At 43.5% G+C, this 14,794-nt stretch overlaps 1 protein-coding gene across 1 annotated transcript in view; it reads right to left on the reverse strand.

Annotated features, from left to right (window-relative positions):
* The window catches only part of scrib (scribble planar cell polarity protein), a 66,139-nt gene that overhangs the window by 6,530 nt on the left and 44,815 nt on the right, over nucleotides 1-14,794 (reverse strand). The window contains 16 exon segments of the mRNA XM_054623180.1: nucleotides 1,440-1,622; nucleotides 1,714-1,803; nucleotides 1,877-2,117; nucleotides 2,216-2,375; nucleotides 2,718-2,885; nucleotides 3,578-3,631; nucleotides 4,809-4,882; nucleotides 4,885-4,930; nucleotides 5,365-5,421; nucleotides 6,076-6,147; nucleotides 10,985-11,065; nucleotides 12,145-12,201; nucleotides 12,821-12,877; nucleotides 13,983-14,102; nucleotides 14,228-14,416; nucleotides 14,595-14,711. Coding sequence (XP_054479155.1) covers nucleotides 1,440-1,622; nucleotides 1,714-1,803; nucleotides 1,877-2,117; nucleotides 2,216-2,375; nucleotides 2,718-2,885; nucleotides 3,578-3,631; nucleotides 4,809-4,882; nucleotides 4,885-4,930; nucleotides 5,365-5,421; nucleotides 6,076-6,147; nucleotides 10,985-11,065; nucleotides 12,145-12,201; nucleotides 12,821-12,877; nucleotides 13,983-14,102; nucleotides 14,228-14,416; nucleotides 14,595-14,711 — 1,766 coding nt within the window.

Consider the following 14,794-nt stretch of genomic DNA (forward strand, 5'->3'; position numbering starts at 1 on the left):
CCGAAACACAGGCCTCTAGTAAAATACCCAAAGCTACCCCAGCACACCCCCCACGATGCCGTGCGGCTGGCCCTGGTGGCTGGGGCCGAAGAGCAGACCTGAGCTGGGAGGCTGCAGAGGAGGAGGAGGTAGAGGAAGAGGCAGGGGGCTGGGGGGCCTCGGCCGAGCCCTGAGACGCCCTCACTCTGGCCCGGTAGAGCCTCTTAGCCAGGTCCTGCTCATACTGCCTAACATCCTCCTCTAGGCCACAGGGCCTGGGGGCCACCGCGAGGCCGGGGGAGAGGGTGACGCACGGGGAGGAGGGAGGAGGGAGGAGGACGAGGAGTGCACCAGGATGAAGGGAGGAGTATGAGGAGGAGAGGAAGGAGGGAAAGGCATACGGACAGAAAAGAGAAGAAAACCAAAAGAATGGAAGGTAAAACACTGACACATTTAGAAGAGCCAGGAATAATAAAAAATGTACAAGACATGAAAAAAGTAGGAGGAGGAAGAGTAACCACGGACACAGAATGAACTGAGAACCTATATTCACTAGTTAACATACCAGGTGTGTGAGCTCAGAGATTAAGCATTAGTCCAACAACAACATGACAAAGTCCAATAATGGAACGGTTCATTAAAAAAACAAGACTATGAAAATGTTTTTATCCTCATCATCTTTCTTACTTTTGCTCTCGGTGTTATTTCTGCACACATTTCAGCCAAGGTTTATAACACTTGAACAGTTACGTGCAGACTCCTGTTTCTCCAAATAAATGCACAGCAGGAATATGATATACAATATATCTATAAACTCAAGTGTATACCCACTATGATGTAATAAAGCTGAAAATATTTATATTAGTAGGAAAGGATGCAAAATGGGTCAAAACATTGAAACGATTAGGTGACATGACTGAGGCTGATGCTGTGGAAATGTTCAAGTTTGCTCTCGTTTATCAGCCAAAATACTGACTAAAGGCCATTAAAGTTTGTTTGAAAAACTGTCTCTACTTTGTATTAATTTATAGATAATTATTAGAGGTTCAGTCCAACACTTTCTGGATACTCTTTTCCAAAATGTGTTTGCTTTTCTTTGTTTTTATCTAAACACAAAATGTAATTGTTTGGCGGCAATCAGTAACTCTCGATGTACATTTGTCAAAATAAATGCCACTTCGAAAACAATATGAATCATCGAATATTCTAGTTATCAACAAGTGAATCTCAAGATGCAATCATTGTCTTCACAAATGTGACAGATCACTATGATGTAAATGTATATTCTCCAACTACACTGCATGTTGACAGTGTAATTTATATTATATAGAATTGGTAACCGATTCAGTTTTCATTTTACACATACTAACAATATATCAATGTACTAGAAACACTAAGCAAGGACAAGTTAAGTCAAAGCTTAAAAAAAGGACCTTGTTGGCCTGGTTAGTTTGATTTACCGTGCTGCCCTCCACATGGCTCTCTTCTCGGCCTCCAGAGCTCGTTTCTCAGCGGGGGACAGGTCCTTGTCGGGGGACACAGCCAGCTCGGGGCTCTGCATACGGAGTCTCTCTTGATGCCGGCGCTCTGCTTTGGCCGTGCGGATGGGAGCCGCCGAGTCCCCGGTGTACGATGGGATCAGACTGACGAGACACAGAAGTAGCAGTGATGACAACAGCGACTAAAAAATAACAGCAATGAGGCATTCAAAGACGGTGTGTGCAAAGTAAATACCCGGTCATGGAGTTGGGCCTCTGCTCCAGCCTGAAGCTGTCCTCCAGTGAATTCCTCTGGGACTCTCCCTTTCCGTCAACAGAGGACGGCCTACAAACAAACACAAGTATTAGCTAAAGTAATAAAAAACGTCTGAAGTATTAAGTATTTTGCAACCACTCACCCTGAGCTGCCGCAGTAGCTCGGTGGCGTGACGTTGTAGCTCGGTGGCGTGACGTTGTAGCTCGGTGGCGTGGCGCAGTGCGGCGACGGGGAGGATATTGGCTCTACGTTGTACTCCACTCCGTCCAGTAACACTTTACCAGTTGCCTTCATCTGTGCCACCTGCTTAGCCATGTCCTCTTCATCGTCCTCCTCGTCCTCATCCAGCAGGTACTCCCGCGCTCGCTGCTCAAACTTCCTCTCTGAGTGGAGACGAACACACACAGGGTTGTATATTTTAATGGCAGGTTTGCAGAGTAGTTTGCAAAGGGACGGTCAAGTAGAAACAATAGAAACAAACCTTCTTCTTCCCTCATTTTCTTGAGGTCGTCTTCTCCAACAAGAGACACTCGAGGTTTGGGTTTCTCCGGCGTCTGCTGCTTCACGTCGATCTCAAAGTACTTCTGTCGGTCCCTGAAGGAGCGCTGCTCTGGGCTGCTCTTTCCACCAGGAGAGGGAGTCTGTGGGGTAACAAGAAAAATCAAGGACAGAATACAAAAATCATAAAGATTATAATTGATAGCATCTGCAATATTTACGAACAGCAAAATTAGAATTAGCTACAAAAGAAGTTTTATTGGTATTTGCCGAAAGAGCAGATGATTTCACCAGAGGAGAAAATATCAAAAGACCAAGAAGAAAGCATCAAATTAGCAATTAAACAGAACCCAGCACCACCAGCTGATTTAAGGTCAATTAACTGGGAGTTATGGCTGTCTCCCAGTGGCACCACCACCGATCAAGCCGAGCACACCCAGACAGAGAGCGGGGCGGCTGTAGATGCGGCGGAGGTCGGTGGGTACCTGCAGGTCCCAGGAGGGCCTGGAGAGGCGAGGCACTGCTGCCAGGTTCACGTAATCCTGACGGTCAGGTGAGAGGGGGGGCAGGGGGGAGACCTTGCTGGTCAGACCCTTACCGGCTCCCCACTGACCGTCTATGTCATCGTCAAACACCTCGTTGTTCAACTCAGGCTGAAAAGGCCACAGAGGTCGTCACCAGACTGTCAGACTGAGACGACTCAGTTTGTAACTACAGTACGCTCAGAGCACATCTGGACATGATGTTTTGTTCTCACAGCTGCAGAATCATTATTCGCTTATTAAATAACGGCCCATTAATAAGCCTCTTTTCCAACCTTCGTTTTGGGAAAAACACTTTCTGAAGATATGAAACAATGTCAGACTAGTTTTTCCCTGAGAAAACGGAGATGGTTTAAGAAGAAGAGAGTCCTCATCAGTGAAGCATTTTCTGTGTCTTGATCTCTCCATCAGGCTGCATTACAGATGATTCTGTCACTTTCAACTCTTTCACAAAATGCATTTCCTCCAGCAAAACATATTACACAAGTTGTCAAACTCCTGCAGGTTGAAATGGCTTCCTAAAAACTTTTGGAGCAGACCTACTTTCAAACAAATACTACAAACCAAAGAAGTGTGTGGTTTATCACTCAGCACAAATATTGCATCATACTCACATGTGTGATCGTGCCCTAAGGCTACAAATCTGATGTTGTGAACACACAAAAAAATCTAGTCCTTTCATATGCTACAACCTCCACTTGTTTTAATGTAATGTAATGTAAAAATATCATTTTATATTCTGTCCATTACGGTTAAACAGGCAGAGGTGCTTTTAATATTTTTTGGTCCATTTGTTCACTCACCTCTGGAGAAGGCTGCTTCGGGCTGAAATTATTGTTCCTCACACCATACAGGTCCTGTTGAACACAGCGGGATGTTAGCAGAGTAAAGTAAACTCAGACTGAGGACAAAGACGGAGATACAGAGCAGGCAGACTGATTAGCAACAGGGATATCATAAATATAAAGAACAGGGGATTGAATATTAGTACACGAGCCACACATGGATGGACGGATGGATGAAGACTCAACACCAGTTTGAAAGATGATGGCACTGGAGTACAAAAAAACCAACGATGAACGCATTCCACACGTCACAGCACGTCACAGGCCCCCCGACGCAGCGCAGGCTCCTTATAGGACAACCTGCTCCAGTCAGGAGGGCGCAAAGGGGGGAGGGCGAGACCAACCAATCAGCACAGCATGCTTTTGTCGTTGTGACCCGGTGCGAGTCCTAACAGCACGGCCTACCTGCGGCGGCTCCAGCACTGCCAGTGAGCGAGGCACGGCGGCAAACGCCTTGTATGCCTGCTTGACATTCATGGGGAACTCGTCGGGCGAGGTGGGGGAGGGGGCGCGAGGCTGCAGGGGGAGGGGGAGGAGGTTCGGGAGGGCATGGAGGGTTGGGGAGGGTTTGTATGGTAAAAAGGAGCCAAGGGGGGAGAAGAGGAGGTGGGAAGGACGGACAGACAGAGACATGGAGGAAAGGGTAGACGATGAAAAAAAACCAGCAGAGTTGAAGAAGACCGTGGAAGGAGAACAGGTGAAGAGCATGGCGGCTGGTTTCGTGTGAGAGAGGAGGGGGAGAGACAAACAGTAGGGCTTGGAAAGACTGTTTCTGTATGAGCACCATTGTGAAACAAATAGGAAAGACGTGAGATGGAATCACAGCTTCTCGTTATTTACCGCTCCAACTACGCTGCTTGTTAGAGGAAGAAATAAGTGGAGCAGTTCAGAAGCATGTAATTATGAGAATGAATCTGATTCAGGAGCTCAGAGTTGAGCTGAATACTCCGTCTGCAGGTGAAGGAGGTCTGGAGGTAACAGACTGCAGCACCTGCACAGACAAGTCTTTCCTTTTCTTTGGTTCTAGCCTCTTACGTACAAAAATTATTCTCGTGCCGCATTTATCTGCACCTCTGCTGCGTCGCTATGAGACACGGTGGTTTTTTGGGGGAGGCTGTGCAGTCAGAGTCGGCGGCACAGAGCTGAGAGTGGATGGACAACAGCACTATGTGGTGGTGAGGGGTCTTACAGAGGTCTGGGAGTCGAAGGGGGAGGGGCCATGCTGGAAGGGGTTAGGACTGTGGCCTTCCGGAGTGGCGGGGAGGGGCTCTGCCGCACGCGCCCGACTGGTTGGATGGCACCCGGTCGAGTCTGGAGAGAAAATTTCATGGAAGAGATCAGTCAAAATAGTTTTGTTTTTACAGAATGTAAGTCAGACACACCAAACTTGAGGATGAATGACAACTCAAAATGAATGTGGCGAATGAAGGATTTTGATCATAGCACAATTTACCATTCAGATTATTTGTCTACAGTGTTGTGAAGTTCAATACCAGTGTGTACCAAAAACAACACCTAATGACCCAATTTAGTTTAAAAAAGAACCAAACTAAAAGGTGTGAAAGCACCCTGAAACTCCTCTGAAACCCATGTTAATATATATTATACATAATACAAATAACTTAAACAAAGGAAACCCATAACAAATATGTACAAAAAAGGGGAGTATATTGGCTTGATATATCGGTAAACCAGTGTGAAGACTCTAATCTACAATAAACGTTATTTCCTGATTTCCTACTCACTGATGATGAAGTGTGGTCATTGTTGGCAGTAGGAGTGGAAGTGTAATGAAGGTTAGCCTGCAAATTAAAAATAATGAAAATAAGACAATGACAATAAAAAAAACTGAAATGCTTGGATCAGCAACATTTACTTTCACTTGAAGGATGCCAGGCCAAATAAAGACACAATCAAACAATGCAACACCACCAGGGTTTACCTAGAATTTGTTCTACACTGGTAACTCTGCTCACGGAAAAAATACATTTTATTTTGTCATTCTTCTGTGAGAGAGTCTGAAGCCACAGCTGGTCAGTAGAGACATTAATACAAATCAACTCTAATTATCCAATGAATGCACATCCAGGCAAAGCATCAGTAATCAGCTGGCCATGGAGAAGCAGTCACATGCTTTTCAGACTGATAGGACCGTAGCAGACACGGTAGCTGAACTAGTTATGTTTTTAATAACAGATGGAGCGCTCAGAACAGCAAAAGAAATCCAGGCCAGAGCAGAGAGGGCCACGAGACCCACTTACGAAGCGGGTCTCCCTGCCTCCATACAGGGAGCTGTTGGAGGAATGGTTGCTGGGCTACGAGTGGGAGTAAAAGGTCAAGGTCAACTGTAAAATAGCTCTTCTAAAGTGGTAGAAATGACTGATGGAAAAGGAGCAAATAAAGTATAAAGATGGTAGAAGGGTGGAGGATGGAGGATGGGTGTTGAGGGTGCTCACCGGTTGGATGGTGGGGGAGTAGGGGGCCTCTCTGATCGGACTCTCAGTCCTCGTGAAATCAGAAGGAGGTGCCTGGAAAAACAAAGATCAAACACCAAAAACAGAATCAACAACTGCTCTTACTTTCAATCTGTGCACTGACAAAACAAGGTAGTAAAAAAATTAAGCAAAACACGCACATTGTCCGGTTAGTCCTGTAGAGAAGTGATCTCACAGTAAATTCAACCAACAACAAAGCTCTTGCGGATAAACCTGCATCGTTGCAGGTCGCGTTCCTTCATGACTTATGACCTCCCTCGCAGCTGTTGGGACTCACATTCCAGTCGGTCCTGAATATGTACCGACTATGTGCCCAAATACCTCACGAGGTGCCACAAGCTCTGTGCTCACAGAGAAAACCATGCACCAGTTCAGCTGGTTGTTAAACAGGGATTAATACACACAACGCTGACACACACCTCCTAAAAAGAAAAATGCTTTACACGGACAGAAAAGCTTTTGTTAAACCACATCAATCCTCCTCTGCATGAAGCAGTAAAGCCATCACATAAAACCAAATGTAGAGATTCGAAAACCCATTAAAAAAAAATATATGTCCATCCCACTTTCCCAAAGCCCAAAGAGATTTTTGGCCACAATTACATTGATCTTTTGATCTATAGTATTATATACATGCTTTAAATGTCTATTTATTTTCCATACAACCTTACAAAACTCAAAGAGTTTCAGTTTACAAAACCAGCAAATATTCCCAATTTTGGCAAAGGGTTAAAAACAATGTTGCGGATACATTTTCTGTTGATCGTCCATAAGATTTATGAACACTTGTTATACGCCAACCCCCCTAAAAAGTGAAAGAACACTTAATTCTTGTTAAAACCTCCACAAAGTCCTTGATGCAGATGAACGATCCATTTACAAGTGAGCAAAACACCAAACTGTGCGCGGTAACACACCATGCTGCCTCCAAACCAAACACTCCGGCAGGCGGCTTGCCTTGTTGAACAACCAGGGCTTCAGTTGGCCCGACTTCCCGTAGCCCACAGGAGGCCCCGACAGGATCTGTTCTCCGGGCGGACGACCTTTTCCTCTGCGATTGGCCACCAAGAAGGGGTTCTCTTTGAAGCAGATGGGCTGAGAGTCCACCAGGTTTTCCTCTTCTTCTTCAGGTGCAAATGAATTGAGGGTTGTTGATGAGCCAGTACTGTCAGCAGTGGAGGTCCCGTTCGGGGAGAACTGGGAGTCATGGAGGTAATCGGGCTCCATGTTCGGACTGGGGCAGGTATTGGGATCCATGTGGTCGAGTGCTTTTGTGGGGGGGACTAAGTCGAAGCCCAGAGGCTCTAAAGGGGCTCCGTACTGGGCCTGCAGGGGGGCCTCCATTGGAGCAGTCAGAGTTTCAGAAGTAGAGAACTGAACAGGAGGAAAGGAAAGAGGCGGGACAGATACAGTAAAGTGAAAGAATAAAGATTGACAGGAAAGGATTCACTCACACAAACTAAACTATCACTTAACGTTTTAAAAACAGAAAATAAAGAGAGATTAAAGGATTATTCCAGTTAATTACAATCTGTATTCTATTTATATATGTTTGACCTTTATTTCAAATATTATGATAACATAGTTATAATTAAAGCAGTCGCTGAGATCTGGGAACACCATGACATCTGTTGTTTGAAATTGACAGCAGGCGTTACAACAACTTCAATGGTTCGTTCCATTTGTGGGTATCGTATAAATATAGCAAGGTGCTTTCTTATTGGCTTTGAGTCTTTTGTTAAGTATAAAGTAATCAGACTAATAAGTTAATGTACTGCAAAAATATTTTTATGTTTATTCATCATTTATTTAGGATACCAGAGAGCACTCAGCTTGTATCTGAATAAATAAATCTAGAGATAGCATGCCCATTTGTTTTACCATGTCGACCAATCAATTGGTTGAAGAAAGGGTAGAATTTCAGCAAACTAAGATCTTCTCTGGTTTACTACAGCTCTAAATGAGTACTCAGCAGTTAACTTGGCGTGTACAATGTTGTTATAACCGACAGCCAAACCTGCCACAACAAGATCCACGTTGTAATAAACCAGAGTTCTCCTTTAAGAGCAGTTGTAGATAGTGAGTAAAAATAGATCTACTATTTTTAAGGCAGACGTGTTTTATCCTCATGACGTTACCTAACGTCACTCAAAACTATTATAAACTCAATACAGCAAAGATAAATAAATATCTTTAGACATTACAAACAAAATAAATCTGACACTATATGAGAAGAGTGATTCCTCTGTGTCTTATGATGTGCTTCTATAAATAGACACGTGACACACACAAGCATCTAGCTTGGACTTACTCACGTCACTAAATCTTTCCTGAAGCCTTAAAGACACATTTCTCAGTTACCCATCATTCAAGACTTGTTAACCGTCGCTGTATGCCACTTGACACACTACAGCAGACTCTCAGCCTCTGCCTTAAATAACCGTATTATCTGATCAGCGAGACATTCAGGCTCCAGCTTCAACTCCTACTGTACTGACTGTAGAGGAGCAACGTCATAGTAGGAGGGGAGATAAAATGCTGCCCATGTAAAGTAACCTGATACTGTGGGACAAAAACTCAACACTAAAAAAAAGCCTCCTAAAAGCCTAAAATCTATCCAGATAAATTTGGCATTTATTCAATGTGACCTTGACGTAGCTGGTGATAAGCCAAATAGCCGGACTAAGAATACAACGAGCATTGTGAGGCAGTAATGTGGCTCCTCTACATGCTGACTGTTAGAGTCTGTGGTGTGATGAGGGTCAGTGGGATGGAATGTGAACGAGTGCCCTTTTGGCTCTGACACAAACTGTGAGGGACAGCTGGGCTTTTTGCTTTGAGCTGCTGGTGTGCTGGCAGAGCTGGGAACCAGTGACTGAATCATTTTAACTGTCTGCTTGTTCTATAGTTTAGAAGTGCTTCTCGGAAGAATGTTTATTTCGGAAAATAGATTGTATCAGATCAAAAAAAAGAAGAAATGGACTTGTTGTGCTCTGAAAATGCTACGTTTGTTTTTCTGATTCATCTTTGTATTTTATAATGTTTCTTATTGTAAACTGTTTAATTGAACGCCTGTCTCTCACTTGATAAATGTTGGTGAACCGTAAACACTAAGGGCAATGATGGATGAAAAAAGTCCAAGACTTAATCGTTCCTGCCAGAGATAGAACAATATGTTGTATATTATGAGTATACTACAATGTTGTCAATAAAGAAACCAAAGTTCAGATTCTCCTCTGTGTCAATGTGATCCTGTAGAATCACTTAAGATATTTGTTTTGTTTTTCTTTTCCTTCTGGATTTTAGTTGTTTTTGGTGGATTTATGTATGAGTCTGCCTCCATAAAATTAGAAAAATTGCGCCTTGTGATCTTATACTACTACAATTTAATCTCAATCCTCTCATTTCCTTTGGTAACAAGAGTTTAAAGGCAGCTCTGCAGCACATCATGCCCAACCACTCACTTCTTATAAAAAGCACAGTAACTTTTTTCACTATCACTAAAAATCATCCACATTTTCAACAACGAAACATCTCTAACTGTTAGCCCTATTTTTGGTAACAACTTGTAGACAGTAATAAAGGGTCACTGTTAGACGGTCTGAGCAGGAACACGTGTGCTGGAGCAGCAAATCCAGCTCTAACGCACCGAGCGTTAACAGCTGCTTACTGTATGAAATGTAGGTGACGCTCTACTGTACGATCTAGACGGGACAGAGATTCACAAGTAGAGCACAAAACAAAGACATGATAGCTGTCTGTTTGAAGTTATGTGACCAAAATGTTAACAAAAGGAAAAATAGTCATTACTTTAGTACTTAGTAAAGTTCAAAGATGTGTGTATGGAGCAATCTAATCCTTTGGGTGATCAGGTTTCAAAGAACAATAAAAAGTCTTAAAACTAAGTCAAACTCATAAAATCTTCCATTTGACACCTAACGCAAACACACAGCTGGATCAAAACAAAGGGGAGAGAGAAGGGAATCAAAACAGAAGGAAAGAAGACAGAAAAACTATTAAAACTAAACTATCTAAACTCCATATACTCACTGTAGGATGGGAGCAGGACAGCGCTGTATGTCCTCTCAAACTTACTCCTCAGAGGACTTTGGGACCTCCGACGTGAACACTTGTCTGCTCCTCTTAGACGACAGCCTCCCTCCCTGTCTGACACCCCACCCACCCACGAGACTCCATCCAATTCAGAGCCAGATGCAGGTTTAAAATATCGCAGAGGATAGGCCGGTTCATAGCAGGCAGCTGTCCCCTTCCCCCCCCATCCGGCCATCTCTTTCACACACTCGCACTCTTTATCAACCAGGGCTGACGTTAGACCACGCTACCTTTCAAGTCCACCTTCTTCTGCACACACTTTCCACAGACGCTTTTATTCCTCCGTTTTAATTTTCTGTTCCTGAATCTTGGTCTTCACTTTCTTTTTTCCAAACTTCTTGATCAGTCCTTGATCTTCATGTTATCTCTTCCATCCGGGTCGATCACATCTGCTCTTGTTCTTCGATGTAGGAAACGATTACATCGGTCTGAAGTGATATGTTGTATGAGGTTTGGCCTTGGAGTCACGGTTAGTAAGGTTGACTTACGGAGGGAGGTTAACATTCCTGCTCCTGGAGGGGCAACTGGTCGGCTCGGGTCACACAAGAGTTTCCCGTGACCCAAAAAACAGGAGATTCCATGAAGAGGTCTATTCTGAGCCGTGAAGGACGTTTGCCAGAAATGCAAGCAATTTACAGCCTGAGAGGGTCGCGCTCTTTTTCAAACGTGGTGAAAAGGATTCAAAACAGTTTGTGTAAAAAACCTGTGTAATTTCCACCGCTGCCCGGAGACATAGGAAACATAAAGGGAGACTTACCCTGTTGAGCTTCTGCAGACTGGTGGTGGGCAGAGCCGCCAGGGTTTTATAGTCAAGTTTTAGAGGTCCAGTTCCAATGTTCTACAGAGAGATAAACAGGGAAGAAAAGGTGAGAAGTGGGAAAGGCTGAGGTTTATAACACAACAAGCAAGAATCTAGTTAATGTGAAATCGATTTAATGGAGGAGGATAATGCATAGAACCATTCCTGTGAAGTAAAGGATCTACGCTTTTCTATTAGAAATGTGAACTGGCTAAATTCCCCAACGCCCAATGTATATAATGTGTTGTTATATTTAAGGAAAAGTCTGGTGTTATTATATAAAAAGACATTAACTGTTGCACTAGGTGACATGTTCCATGTGCACTGGAATTTATTTAGATTCAATCCCAAATAAAACATAAACTGGCTGCAATAACAAAAGGTATTTAGAGGTCTAACTAACACATTGTTGTATCTGATCAATTCATGAGATGTTGAAAATAACAGTAAGCCGTTGTCCTTTAAGGAAACGACAAACTAAACCAGAGTTCAATTATCAGACAGACTCTAAATTTACTTAGTAAAAAGTAGATATCAATCAAAGGCATGCAAACCCATCAGGGGTGAAGAGGGTGAAAAGGATGCGGGGGTCCGGGGTGGAGGGACTAGCTAGTAAAAATGAATGTGGTTTTTGCTCTTTAAAGCAACTGCAACAATTAAAAGAAAAAGCTTAGATATGACCTTTATGAATCGATTTCACAACCACTACAATTAAAAGAGAAACTGTTGTTTTACTTAATTTTTTGTCGTTTTCAGTGAGCTTGGTGTTTTCCTACTTCTCAAGCGAGATAATTCATACATCATAATGTGTTCGTGACGTGCATGCTGTTTGTTTTGCTGTGACGTTGTGTGCCCAACGTAAAAACCTAAGGCACTTGTGTATAGTTGCCCGGGAAAAAATAATCTGATATATTAGCTGATCAGTGAGACGGTAACCTGAACATGACCTTCTCAGGCAAACTAAGCCATTTTAATGTGGCTCAAGACTAAAGTGATTATAAAAAAAACCCCCAAAGAAAAACAGTCTATTTTCCCTGAAATGAATGAACGTGTATAATCCCGTGGAGACAGACTTCCAGGAAGATCGTCTGCAGACCTGCCGACGAGGAGTGTCTCACCTCAGTCTCCTCTTCTAGCAGGCGAGTTGCCTCCTCACGCTCCAAACGCATACGCTCCTTCACCAAGAGAGGAAGGGGAGGAAGAGGAGGAGGAAGAGAGTCCAGGAAGGAAGAGACCCAACCACACACAGGCACACAGTGATGCGATGAGAGGGGGAATGAGAGGATGGAGGATTTACAAAGGAGGAAAGCAGTGTTACAGGGAGTGAAGAGGAGGAAAAACAACAGTGGAGAAATGGATGGGTATGGAGATGGAATGATTGGATGATTGTTTTTTGTTTTTTTTCATCAGGCCAAACACACCAAAAGCAAAGGATAGAAGAGAGAAAAAACAGAGGAGAAAGAAAGGATAGAATCCGCACACATTAAAAAGTACTCTACTCATTAGGTATGGGAGCAGGAAAAAAAAAAAAAAAAAAAAGCATGCCAGGTGGGACATTGCAGGAATAGTTCTGTCAAACACAATTTACACACAAAGGGTGCAGAGGAGAAGCTGCATTCACCCGATAACAGACAAACCTGAGCTTCTGTCTCTAAGAGCTCCACCCTACGGTATTGTGCAGATCGGAGCGATAATGTAATTCTCTTGTTTGCTGTTTTGCCGTCTATCTGCTGACAGATACAGTTTTTACCTCTAACCTTCCCAAAGCAGTCATAGATTTTCAGTTTCACTCACCACTTTCTCCATCTCTTCTCGTTCCCACTGCGACGTCTCTCTCACCATCTCAGACTCCTGGAGAAGAGCGACATTTAAGATCTTTACAATCCCATTTAACATTCAGTAAATAGTGGAGGAGTGATTTAAAACAGTGCAATTTCCATGTAAATTATTTTCTGACTGTGTGCGCTCTGATTAAAGTTGTACGACTTAAAACTCTGACTTGATCAAAGTGTGCAGAGCAACAGCATTTGATAAACCAACAAGCCCCTACATTCCTTTAGTGCGGGCACTCTCCCAAAAGCTCATCTGGATAAAATAAACTACTGTGTTGGCGATTCCTGGGTGCTGTGGTGAAAAGATGGGTATGTGCGGTGAGCGTGGCTGGGTTGGGTCTTTAAAAACCCCACCTGCTATCAGCAAACTGATGTGGAGGCACAGAGTTGGTGTCATAGAAACAAACAGCTGATTCACTTGTTGACTTGACCACTGTCGTCACAAAATTGCCAAACTGATTCCTGGTATGTGGATGAATGGGGTGTTTCCTGGTGTCCAAACCAACACTATACAAGTCCCCTTACTCAGTGCTTTTGAGCTTTGTCTGGCCTAAACTGTGAATGATTGCAAAATGCATACAGAGTGCAATAACCTGACCTTTAAGCTAGGGTGACCAAGGCATTTCAGAAACGTTTAGTCATAGTTTTTGAAATTATAAATAGAATAATTAAATCAAATGCTCTGACAAAAAAACTGAAGAGAATGGACGAGCTATCTGCCTGCGTGTTTTGAGCCCATGCACTCTTTGCGTGTCACCAGATTCTTCCACAAGCTGTTCGCTCGACAGCTGTGAGTACTAACAATAGCCATGTTAATTGTTTACATTCATTATAATAATTTGGGGGTAGTGACTTTGGAAGGAGACCTAAAGGGACGGGCTGTTACTGTTGCAGACTTGGCGACTTTCTCACTAGCTGTAGCGAATTTCTGAGCTAGTGCTGCTAGCTACGGTCACTTGAAAAGATTTGGCAACACTGGGCTGGGTTTTTCAGTGTGATACTTTCAAAGTCTAACTTACTCTCGCTGGTTTTTCCAATGTTACCTACGCCAGCTTTATGTGTTTTTAAAAATGATCTTTGGTAATTAAGATTAGTGTAAAAACAGTGCATAATCTGTACTGTACCTTCTGCATGATTTCCATCTCCTCTGGGCTCAGGTCTCGGTCTATAGAAGAGATGCTTTCCATACTGTTCTTACGCACGATGCCTGAAGCAAATGGGTTGGCAATGATGCCGGGAGACGCCTGGAAATGGACCCAAAAAGAATGTTGTTAGAAAATGACTTCTTAAAAACAGAATTGGCAACTTCTCAAATATCATCAACCCAGCTGGCAATTTTGTCCAAATAAACCTGCTCCAGGTGTCTCACCTCTACAGCGGCCACTTTCTGTGGGTCGAAGCCGTCACACATCAACATGACCAGAGAGTCTCCCACGGCTCGAAGCACCCGCACTGCCTCTGTGTGCGTCATCCCCAGCAGGCTGTGGTTGTTCACCTCCAGGATACGCATGCCAACCTGCAGTCGGCTGTCTCTTGCTGCTGCACCGCTCGAACTCACCTGTTTAAATATCAAGCAAAGAATCCGTTAATTGATAGCTAATACTGCCTGTGATAACCTAAATCTAAAGCTTAAAAAGGAAGATACCATTTGGGCTCAAATTTCTGTAAAAGTGGTGAAAAAGTCTTAAGAAACATTGAATTGCAAAGTTGTGCTGCATTATATATAATTTCAGTACCTTAGAGATGAAGATGCCCTCATCTGTGGGGTCAAAGGGGTTTCCTGCATGACCTTTGGCCCCTCCACGAATACTAATGCCAAGCTTCTCCCCCGGCTGCTTCTGGATCACAATTTCCTGCAATGATTTAAACACAGCTCATCAGCATTTGTCTCTGTTATGCTCACATTACTATATGTATATTCTTTTGAGTGGATGGC

This window comes from Anoplopoma fimbria, chromosome 21, assembly GCF_027596085.1.
Source record: "Anoplopoma fimbria isolate UVic2021 breed Golden Eagle Sablefish chromosome 21, Afim_UVic_2022, whole genome shotgun sequence".
Classification (NCBI taxonomy): Eukaryota; Metazoa; Chordata; class Actinopteri; order Perciformes; family Anoplopomatidae; genus Anoplopoma; species Anoplopoma fimbria.